Source organism: Squalius cephalus (assembly GCF_949319135.1).
Source record: "Squalius cephalus genome assembly, chromosome: 20".
NCBI lineage: Eukaryota > Metazoa > Chordata > Actinopteri > Cypriniformes > Leuciscidae > Squalius > Squalius cephalus.
This window is the reverse complement of record NC_137141.1, coordinates 20,300,980-20,312,727: the sequence shown is the minus strand read 5'-3', so window position 1 is coordinate 20,312,727 and position 11,748 is coordinate 20,300,980. Positions and strand designations below refer to the sequence as shown.

General features: G+C 37.5%; 1 protein-coding gene across 1 annotated transcript; it reads right to left on the bottom strand.

Annotated features, from left to right (window-relative positions):
- Nucleotides 1–5,323: 5,323 nt before the first annotated feature.
- otx1 (orthodenticle homeobox 1) lies at nucleotides 5,324–10,998 on the bottom strand. The gene is made up of 4 exons (XM_079853266.1): nucleotides 10,692–10,998; nucleotides 8,867–9,056; nucleotides 8,177–8,328; nucleotides 5,324–7,129 (listed from the first exon to the last, which is right to left on the bottom strand). The coding sequence occupies exons 2-4, from the start codon at nucleotides 8,961–8,963 to the stop codon at nucleotides 6,404–6,406; spliced, it is 975 nt and encodes a 324-aa protein (XP_079709392.1). The 5' UTR covers nucleotides 8,964–9,056; nucleotides 10,692–10,998; the 3' UTR covers nucleotides 5,324–6,403.
- Nucleotides 10,999–11,748: the final 750 nt, after the last annotated feature.

The following is an 11,748-nucleotide window of genomic DNA, read 5'->3' as shown; positions in this document are numbered from 1 at the left end:
AAAAAAAAAACAATTTAAACCTACTTTTCCATGGTTATTCCTTTTTCTGTTGCATATACTCCCTAACCATTCTGGCTCGTGCCAGTCACTATCACATTATCAGAATGGATGTTTGAGGGTCTGCAAACCGCTTTTTTTTATTTTAGTAACACTTGACTTTCTTTGAGCATGGTGGCACAGAGGCCACACTAGTGTCCCTGTTCTTGATCACAGGATCAGTGGTGCGGCTTGTGGGCTGGGTTTAATTCTCCACCTGTTTGGTGTATGAGATTACATGCAGAAGAAATGCAGAGGGGATACGCTGCGCGTCTCTAAAGAGGAGGCTGCCGTTTCCCCCCACAGTCTTCACACAGCGGCCGTGTCAGAACTGTCGCCGACCTGCTCTCCGAACTTAATCTGACAGCACCCAGCCATCCATAATCCCTCACTGTATCGTAATCTATTTACTCTGCATTCTAAGAGGATTTTCTTTTTTTTAAAAGTATATGTACAAGATATATAAATATGAATTTATGCTGGAAATGGAGGAAGGGTCAGGAGAGGAAGCTTTTGTGTTGCCACCTCTGTTTTTATGCCTGTCTGTTGCCTATTCTTTGCATGTTTTAAGGACAAATCAGTACTGTTGTCACCGTATCATTTTTAAAAACATTGCATTGCATATTATCTATTGTAATGCATACATTGCCCTTGATTCGTGCATTAAAACAATCAGCAATTATGATGATTGATCCGACAACTGATTGAGTAGTTTTCAAGAGGCACCTGTCTTATTTGAATTATATTCATATTGTTTTTTTATTTTTTTAATAAGTCTGGCCTCCAGTCACTGATTGTGTGCCAGGAACCATTTTCAACAGCTCAGACTTAAGCTTAAAACTTATAATCACACAGGATTATTTGAGATCACAGTTTTTCTGTGATCTCAACCTTGTAATCCTGTGTCGAGTCAAACTAAGAAAATGTTTTGGATCAAACAATCTTTCTGGCAAAAATGCTGAAATTTGATTGACACATCATTGGGTTTGATAGACGAGTTTCTTTTACAACATCCAGAAGCATTGTTAGCTTCTTTTTATGAGATATGAAAAGGGAGCTTAGATGTTCTGATCATGTTTGTGTATTTTGCAGTATTACATCAGTCTTATCCATGAGGTCATTAAATTCACGCTTAGAATATTCTCTTTTAATATTAATAATTTGAACTTTTTTTTCTAATGTTTTAGAATGTACCAGTGCAGATGTTTTTATGAGTTTACCTGAGCAGCAACGGCCTGGCTCTGCACAGTTCATCAGAGGTCTTTACATCTAATTCAACCCGCTGTCATACACCACCAGATATTGAACAAATCTGCACAAACAAACAGACATTCACTGTTAGTGTTCATTTCCTGAATGGTTGTGTAAGCAGAGGGCAAACTGGTTTTCAGTCCTCACGCTCCCTGTTGGATCAACAGCCCGAGGAAGGCCTAAAGGTTCATCTGAATGCCATCTTTCAGACGGTGAAGTGATGTCACAGTCTGGTCACTTGATAGGAGAAAAATGAACTTGACAAAATGTTCTCACCTCAATTAAGAGTTAATTAACTGTTCCCGTTTTAATTACAGCCATTAACATCAATTATGTCACCACTGATTGCACTGTTTTGTCAACTAACACTTGAGTGGTAAAATAGTATACATTAGAGATCCTATTCCATATCATTTTAAAACACTATGTCCCAGTTTCACAGACAGGGTTTAGATTAAGCTAGGATAGGGCCTTAGGACATTTAAGTAGACATTTGATTCTGCCTTAAATTGTTACATTGTTTAAATTAATACATTGTTTGCTAACTGCGCGATTTGTAGGCTATATGTATATTTCTGAAATACATAACTTGGACACAGTCACTTATGATAACAGATCACTCGACAACGATGACACTGATGTATTTTAAGATATGTCAGTGCAAGTTGCTTTCAGTTAAAACAGCTCAAAATATGCATTTTAGTCTGGGACAAGCTTAAGCCAGGGGTTTGTGTTTATATTTATTTTTGTCATATAAAGAAAATCATTCAATATCAATATTTTCCATTCAATTTACTATATATTACTATAATATAAGGTAAGGTTACTATTTACCATACACCCTAATATATGGGAGTGTATAACATCTTCAAAAAAGTTTTCAAATAATTTTAAACCAAGGCAATTTTTCTACAAATGTCACATTTTATATTATTTCAGCAAAACATATCAAGTCATTTTTAGTGTTAAGCCCACTCCGCTTGACTCAAACAAAAACATGCCTTTTTGTTGAAAAGGTCAGAATACTTTATGCTTAAAAATAATGATGATAATAAAAAAACAATGACTTTGAGACGCTCCTTTATTTATATATATATATATATATATATATATATATATATATATATATATATATAGTCACGTGACAACACAATGGTTTCCTGCATGTTTACGTCACACTGACTTTAAATTGACAAATATTTTACCGTTTAGTATTCAAAAAAACAAAAAATATTTAATAATTTTAAAATATTTTAAATATAATTTCAGCTTTTTAATTAGACTTTTTGTAGTATATTCTGAAGATATTAGCCCACAGCGCAGACATTTCTGAATGTAGGCCTCACAAAAAACAAACGAATAAAAAACTAATTAAAACGCTCAACAAGAAGTGTTTTCGCAAAACAGATTAGAAAAAAAAGAGCTTTCGTTGTCCTATATCTTTAAAAAAAAAAAAATAATAAAAAAAAAACCGCTATAAAAAAAAGTTATAGTTTAACTTATTAGGGGCTATATCTGTAGCTATAGCCTACCTAAACTGTATGTATGGTCAGTTACTGATTTAATGATAAAGTTATATATGAGCTCAGCAAGTGTCCATCCTGACAGCCATAATGTCATCTGTTCCTAAGACCTCAGCGTCAATACTGTAGGAATAAATCCCTCTTGTGGTTTTTCCACCCTCAGCGTTTCTGTAACTCACAGAGGCCTGGAGTCAGCATCTCGCCATCTCAGCAAACCCTTCGCTCATCACACTTCCGTTTTCCCATTAATGCTTTTGGTCGGTAATCTCTTTTACAGTTTTCACATGTAATAATATGGTGCCAATTGTGGACGAGCCGTCCCACTCGGGTGACATTTGGACACATGAGCATATCAGCTAGGCAAGAGTGGATTGCTTCGTACAGCAGTAATGAAAGCGTCCTATCCGCCTCATGAACTGAGAAAATTACACATTTTGAGGACAGTTCATAAAAATATTCTTGACCGAGGGAAGTTTTGCTGCTTGGGCTTTTTGCTGCAATAATTCGATTTCGTTTAGTTTAAACAATTTAACACCGTTTTAATAAATAAAGGAAAAAATACTTGCAAGGGGCAATCTAAAAATAAAGTAGCCTAAAGCTTTCTCATTGAATTGTAGGCTATTTGAGTTGTGGTATATGCTACTCAAACGGCAGTGAAAGGCACATGCCTTCCAGGTAGAAACTGATTAAACAATATCTTCTGTTCTGGTTGAGTAGCCTAAATGACAAAATGATAGGCGAGATAATTTTCAGAACGGAAATTTAAAGTGAAAGCACAGCTTGTTTTGTGTGACAGTAGGCTAAGCGAAATTTCAGATCAACATGTGAAGTGAGCGTCTAATTAACTTTATCGTATGTGCTCAAAATTAGACAGAGGTCAGGCTTAAACTAGCATGTGACCTATACACGTCCCTCTCATGATTTTACCCAAATTCTTAAATGCTTAAATGGCCGATGACGTTAGATGTTATTAAAATCAGACCTTTATGATAGGCCTATATAGCCGGTTATCATCTTTCGCCTTGACAAATTTATGTAAAGACGAAATATCTAATGTCTGAAGACGGGGGAAATCACAGATGTTGGTTGTTATCAATAGTGACCAACTCTGTAAAGTTCATGGACATGAAATCACCTCTCCAGAACCATGCCAGCGTCAGTTGAAAGTGTTAGAACGAACAGGCCCTATAATGTTTCCTCTCTCTCACCCCTCGGGCTTTAGCAGGTGCTCCACGCGAGGGCGTGTCCGAGCTCCTCGAATTATTCGCCAGGAAGACAGGGCGCAAATGTTTGTTTGATGCAAATCTTACAAATCCATTCATGTTTATGTAGTGTCGCTGGGCTGCGGTGGAGTCTCAATGCGAGCAAAGTAAAACAAATACGAGTAATGTTCTTCTGCGCAAGGTGTTGATTCAGCTGCCAGGTCAACACATCAATAATTAGCACACAAAAACACTGAAGCTGATTAAAGTCGTGCGAATGGGTTATTTTATTATTAGCCTATGCTACTAACGAAATTGTTCTGGAAAAAAAACAACACCACAGAACATGATATTCATTGAAACGTCGAGTAGCGTGTCTCTTTCGATGCGCATTTATTTATCATATAATAAAAATGTGATGGGGCTATAATAAATATAACAGATCTTTGTAATGAATTAGGACTTGAAATAATGCAGGCCTTCCTGTGGTGAGAGACATATAAACAATTTACAACCTGTGCACATTCTTTCTATCCGCTGCTTAATCGACCAAAAGGAAACTTTTTTCTGTTCGAACACGTTCATCTAAACAGCTTTGCCAGACCCTTGTTTTTCTCGAGCTATTTCTTTAATGGCCCGGTGCCTGACGGCTGCCTCCCTCCCGCTTTTGACCCATTAACCCAGACCCACCCACGTCATTACCGAATCAGAAGAAGCGATATCGCTCCGGGTTATTTTGGCGAAACGCTCCTGTGCTCCAGAGCGCGCTGAGATTCTGCTGGGAAGCAATTATCGCGAGCGCATTCAATTACGACCTGATCAAATGCGTTAATAAATATTTAAGAAATTTTGCGGTGCCGTGGCCTTTATAACAATTTACACAAAAAGACCTTCAAACGATTGTGTGTTTTCTAAAGCCCAACTGAATATAGGCCTAGTTAAAGTCCAGGTTTTGAGTTAATCAATTTTACACCACTGCATACTCAGTTGTAGCATCCATTCCCATGGCAAATAACCGCTTTATTGAGGAGCAAAAACTTAATCCTTTCCACATGACGAGAAAAAAAAAAATGCAGTAAGTAACATGCGGATTTTCACTCACGCCCTTAAAATCCTCACTGTCCGATGGAAATAAATCAGAGTTCATCAAGTTCAGTGTAGATAATCATTCAGCTCTCTATATAGATCACTGGTTAAAAAATAAGTTAAGTTGTATTGGCCATGTAAAAGTTGTTCTGAAACCAAAATGCATCCAGGATCTCACGAAATAAATAAAATTGAGGTGCGTTTATTGTACTTTTCTTATTTATTCGTTCGTTGAGAGTTGAAAACATTTGCAACAAGAGTAAATTTCGCGTGATAAAAATCGGACATACCCCAGTCAGAAGTCATGTAGAAATTCTGGTTGTTAACTGATCTTTATTACGGACATGAATGTAATGATCTGCGCTTGCAGTACATTCAGCATTTCACTGGCATTTGGGAATTCTTCCTTAACCACATTTTTCATCCACATGATTTTTTTTCTTTTTTTTCCGGTTAGAGCAATTAAATCAAGTGCTGTTAAATGCATCCAACAATTGTAATCATGCCCGTGCTCTTTCACCGCAACAAATCTTCAAATGCTAGTTTATCTAATGGAATATCACAGCCAAATATCCCCGCTCTAAAAAATGTCCAACGTATAATTAAGATTCTTTTTTCAAAATGTAATTTTTCCCCCCCACATGATGTTCTCAATATAAAATCCTATTTTTTTTTTTCCAGGGTAACAAAAATTGGTTTTCAGTATATCAAATAAGTCCAGCGGCCAATTATTGATCTTTGGATTATTTGGGAAAAAGATTTACATAAAGTCGTTTCAAAGTCTTATTAAACCATTTGAAATCCAGTAACACCAACTAAATATGGTCAATGTAACTGACCCAAATACATATGTACAAAATTCAGCTCCGTGAAGCTGACTAGAATCTGTCATCCTAAAAAATAACCATATTTAGAAAACGAAACAGCTGTACAGGGTTTGAGAGGTGGAGGTAAAACGGTCGCTGAGCGTTCAGTGTCCCGTGTAGAAAAACGATAATCCAGATCAGGCAGGAGAGTGACGCGAGTTCGGCGAAACACTTCAGAACCAGAACTCTGGCTCGTCGAGTAAATGTAATTAAGTCTCTTCAGTGACAAAAAAGGGAAAACTAGCTTTCATTTCATTCCACAACTTTGCCATTTTCCCCTTTCTTATCGCTAAGGGGGAGGGGGAGGGGGGCGAACATCTAACTATTCTGTTAAAATCTGCAAGTCCGTATATATTCTTTCCTTAAACTCAGCACACTATTAAAACAGAGAGATTGTGAAAATGGAGGGCATTTAAAAAAAAAAAAAAAAAAAATCAGATCACAAGACTTGGAACCTCCAGGATGCTTGGTCTTTGTAGTCCAAACAGTCTGTAGTGTTGAAGTTGAGCTTCCAGGAGGAGGCCGTTTGCTCCTTGTAATCCAGGCAGTCAGAAGAATTGAAGGCCAGGCCAGTGCCACTGTAGGCCTGGTGGTGATGGTGGTGGTGATGTCCTGAGGACTGACTGATGTGGTGGTGGGGGTGCGTGGACATGGACGAAGCTGCCATGGGGCTGAGCTGGTGAGGGTGGTGGTGAGAGTGCATGGGGGCCAGATAGGAGCCACAGTCCACCCCACTGAAGTAAGAACCGGAAGGAGTCGGGTAGCCCTGGCTGTAGCCGGTGGTCTGGTTGTAGGGCATGGGGTAGGAGGAGCCGGCCGTGCCTGAGACAGAGCGCTGCATGCAGGAGGTGTTTGAGGGAGCGACGGGCTCCGGCAGGGAGACGGACGGGGGTGCGGAGCCTGGAGAAATGGCAGGGCTCCAGATTGAGGAGACAGTACTGATAGAGGTAGAGGTGCTACTGATGCCTGTGTTATTGGTGGTGGAGGAAGAGGAGGAGGAGGAAGAGCCAGCACTGGAGACTGCCGGAGGGGTGAACTGGCCGCTGCTCTCGGAGCCTGTGCTCTCCCGGGTGGGCGAGGATTTCTTCTTCGCGGGCCGAGCTTTAGTGCTGCTGCCACTCTGCTGCTGCTGGCGACATTTAGCACGACGATTCTTAAACCACACCTGCAGGACGGAGAGAGGAAACAAACACACTGTTTGAACAACACCTTTAAAAATAGATGCACATGAAAAGAGGACAGCACAGAGTCCATTACGTCTACGCACACAGAGCCCCATTAAATGATTATGGAGACCTTCGTGCTTGGCTGAAGGACATGTTGGAGAGCCATTGTGCAATATCAGAGTGGAAAATAGCTAGTTATTAGCAGTTCCTGGCTTTAATTTGCATGCAGGGCCTTTCTGCTTTACTGTGTGGATCTAATTTCAGTGCTTGTAGACGACTGGGTGATAGCAGCCTATTGAGTTTCTCCGCAGAGATGGTAATTCAATAGTGGAAGGAGGGTCTGACCGTGTAAAGCGTTTTGTTTCATGTGCTTATTAAGAGCAAATAAAATTGCTTGGGAAATTGACAGAGGGTTGCTCCTTTAGGCCTCGGATCACTTCAGAAAAAGCATTATTTTCATGAAAAATCCACAGCGGACTGTGGGAATTTAACATTTCCTCGTCAGTGGTATTTACATCAAAGTGAGTGGGCATTTTAATCACAGTGATCTGGGAAACACCTTCATATATTTGGACTATATGGCCACATTTCCTCAGTGCAGGAATATAAATTCAAAATGCACAAACAAATGCACTGAACACTACTTTGGTTTGGAGATTACTAATTATTCAAATGTAATTTATTAAAATTCTTTCATGCTGCATAATTCAAAAAACAAAACAAAACTCAAAACAAAAAAAAAACAAAAAATCAAACAGACAGAGGAGCAGAAATCACCTGCCAATTAACCCTAGTTCTGTCATGGCTGTACAACTAGCTGACAACCAAAATGTCAAACACACACCTAGGAGTCTGTAATAATAATTGTAATCATATTACAAACTACTACGAACTTTTAAGAAAATCAGTAGGGGGAGCAGCTGAGCATAAAGCACATTAACGAATATTTTGGGAAAGTTGTCATACTTGAACAATTGTTCTTTCTAAAGGAACCATTTAGTCTATTTAGATTTTTTTTTCTCCAAACATTTAGAGGTTACATGTACCTGAACTCTGGACTCAGGAAGGTTGATCTTCAGTGCCACCTCCTCTCTCATAAATATGTCCGGATAACGAGTTTTGGCAAAGAGCGATTCGAGAATGTCAAGCTGTGAGCGCGTAAATGTCGTTCTTTCCCGCCGCTGCTTTCTGGGCGTCGCTGGGGGAAGAAAAAACATGTCAAAAGAGTACACAGAATAATGTAGCCTATTATGATTTTGTTTACATGTGACATAGCAAGTAACTTCAGGACATTTTCAAGGACTATTTTCGGAAATTAAAGTAATTTTACCTTAAACCTATAAATAGCCTACCTTAAAGCGGTTTTGCGGGTTATGTGTGCGTGTATATAGTCCTAATATATATATATATATATATATATATATATATATATATATATATATATATATATATATATATATATATATATATATATATATATATATATATATATATATATATATATATAGTTTAAATAATAGCCTACAATGAGCATATTAGGTCCAATAAGTCCTTTTTAAACATCGAAAAATGCGCTTACACAATGTCAAGAATTTCAGTAAAGCTTTATTGAAAACAGTTTCTAACAACTTTAAAAAAAAAAAAAGACAAAAACCACAGACGTGATTCTTGCGCACAAAGCGCCGTGTTAAACACTGTTCACCGTAGGCTACACGTAAACCGTGTTATTGAAGTACCTGGGTATCCGACGGACGGGTGCAGTAGGTCCATGGCCGCACCGCTCAGCCCCAGGCCGTTCATGGCGTAGGGGGGCTGTTTGAGGTATGACATCATGCTAGAGGCAGTCACGGGTCCCCCCAGATCTTGCCAATAGTTCGATTTCCCCCGATGTTGCAGTTTGACGAAGGACGGACCCGATTTAAGTTACTGAAATGTGAATGTAATAATATTAACAACTGGTATTAACAACATTTGTTTCAAAAGGAAATAAAAGTGTGAAAACTGCAAAGTAAATTATAAATAGGAGTCAATAAAGAACTGAACACAATTATTAGAGAAAATAAAGTAGCCTATAAATAAGTGACAATCTAATTGGTGTCCTGGTTTTTAAATTATACATAAAATGTATCTATTAGGCTACCTTTTTCGATGATGATGATAATACCTAGCCTACAACTGGGCTACTAATAATAAGGAATTTAAAAACGAAAAATATCACAGTGATGAAAACTGATACCAGGATGCTTGACGTGAATTAAAAGTATAATTGTATTTCTAAATATTTCTACAATTTTGAGTTAATTTTGAGTTTTAGCTGAAATATGGTTACAAATATAAAGTATGAATATTCCCCATTTTCTGACATTTCCTACAGAAAAAAAGCATTTAAAATATTTTGTAAGAGTTAGCTACATTTATTTTACATTCGTTTTTTTAAAGTAATGATTTAAAGTAATGATTTAAAGTAAATTTTAAATACGGCTCTGCAGAGTCTATCTTAATAGGGCATTTAAGACTAAATCTGTGCGGTTTAAAAGTAGCCTACTTATCAAAATAATTTGATAATAAAACTTGCAGGCCTAATAAACATGGTATTCAGTGTCACACTGAATTTAGCTTTGTGTAAAAAAAAAAGCGTAATATAAAATGTTTATTGTTAATTATTTAAAATTGTTTTGTTGAGCATTACATCTTTCAAAATAGGTAGTTAGGATAAAACAGAGATAGGCTGCTTCTAGAAAACGTATAATCGTTTCGTAGCCTATATTATCATCACAGGCTGGTACAGTTAAAAAAAAAAAAACCGTAGACTATATAGCCTACCGTATATTAACACGTCGTATTAATTTTGTTAGTCATTCAATTTTTAACCAAATGTAGGAGCTGACTGGTTATAGAGGAAATGAATGTGGATGGGCCCCGTGCTGAGAGAACCGAGCCGTTTAGAGTTTTGTGTATTCCAATCTATTCCTTGCTTATTCTTTACTCTGTAAAGACTGGTTAGAAAGAACACATCTACGTGCAAATTAACTCAATTACAATGCAGATTAGACCTCAGGGGAAACACCTTCATTTCTTGGCCTTATCACCAAAATAAATTAACAAAAAAACAAAACACGCCTCTCCAATTACTCTCCAAGTGAGCTGGCTTAGGCTGTAGGCTACTGCGGCGGTGAGTTGATCTGTGCAAAAATGCTCGTGTTCGATTCAAATATAGGCTACGAGTCGCTACTTTTTAGATTTAATTCATTTTGAAACATTTGCTTCGAAGCGACAATGACAATTACCCGACTGTTTACTGCGTAACTTAAACACACCACTGACGTCGGTAGAGTGAAGAGGTCAATAAAAATAAAAACTTTTGTCTAAATAGTAGCCTATCTAAATAGTATAATTAACTTTTCAAATTTGTCTAAATAGTACATCAGAATATCAAATGTTGTGCAAACATAAAAAGCAAGAAATTTTACACTAACTGAAACTTGTATTATAGTTCCGTTTTGTGAAGAGTTGAACTAAAATTAGGGGGGGAAATAAATGAAAAGGCGCATTTGTTCTTACCTTTTTCAGAACCCTGCGTCCTTCTCCTCTCCTCAATTTTTGCAGTCTGACAAGACGATAAAAATATCCACCAGTGGAAGAGTTCAGGAAGGAAAATCGACCGAGGAACCTCACCAAATAAATGTCGTCTAAAACTCCTCAAAACTGCAGCAATGTTGATATGGCGCACGTGTCTGGCTTTTAGCTGGACTTCTTGTTGCCTATTGAGTGTGTGTTCCCGGGGTTTAAAACCAAATACATTAAACTCATTTGCTTTGGCTTTCTCGTTCGTGTCTGTCACTAGTTTAAGGTGATTGCTAATGTAGACGGATAGAGATTGATCACCTTCTCCTAACCCTGCCTCTCTAAGAGCGTAGGACACCTGCAGATCCGCCCACTCCAGCCAATCACCGCGCATTCCCTGCTTGATTGACAACTGTAACAACCAGTCCACGGGCAGAACCTCTTTAAAGCCCCACCCCGCGCTGACTAAAGACATCAAGAACATGCACCGTCCAAATAAACCTTTAGAATTTAGAGAGGACCTAAAATATCCAGAAAAGTGTTGACAGTACAGTTAAACATTTCATAGAAATTGGTTGGTAAATATATTAAGAAATGGACTTCATTTTATGAAATGAAGGTAGTATATAAAGTAGGCTATAAAAACATTTAAACTAGCTATTTAAATAATAATATTACTAAAAGACCTTGCGATTGCGATATTGACCAAAACATTTAATTAGGAAGTCGTGTCAAATCTAAACAAAACATTTGTCTAGTAGCTTAATTACAATTGTAACAGTTTTGCGTCTTGAAATGTAGCTATTTAATTTGTTTTAGCCGACCTCTAGAAAAAATCGGAAACAATTTTGAATATTTGAATAGCCTAATATTAATTTATTAATTCATGTGAAGGCAGAATTTACCCACTTGGATTAAATAGTCTAATATAATTAAAGCTATATACACTATCCAAAGAGTTAGAAAATTAGAGGAAAAAAATTAGAGGACATTAAGGTCTTTAGCCTACTGAAATGTCTGACATCACGCAAATAAAAATAAAAATAAAGAATCC

What these genes read in the sequence shown, in the direction of transcription:
- otx1 (XM_079853266.1), bottom strand. Translation starts at nt 8,963, where the DNA reads ATGATGTCATACCTCAAACAGCCCCCCTACGCCATGAACGGCCTGGGG. An exon ending in CCCGTCCGTCGGATACCCAG is followed by an intron (nt 8,329 to 8,866) that starts GTACTTCAATAA and finishes TTCTTCCCCCAG; the next exon opens with CGACGCCCAGAAAGCAGCGG. An exon ending in TTCCTGAGTCCAGAGTTCAG is followed by an intron (nt 7,130 to 8,176) that starts GTACATGTAACC and finishes TCCGTCCTGCAG; the next exon opens with GTGTGGTTTAAGAATCGTCG.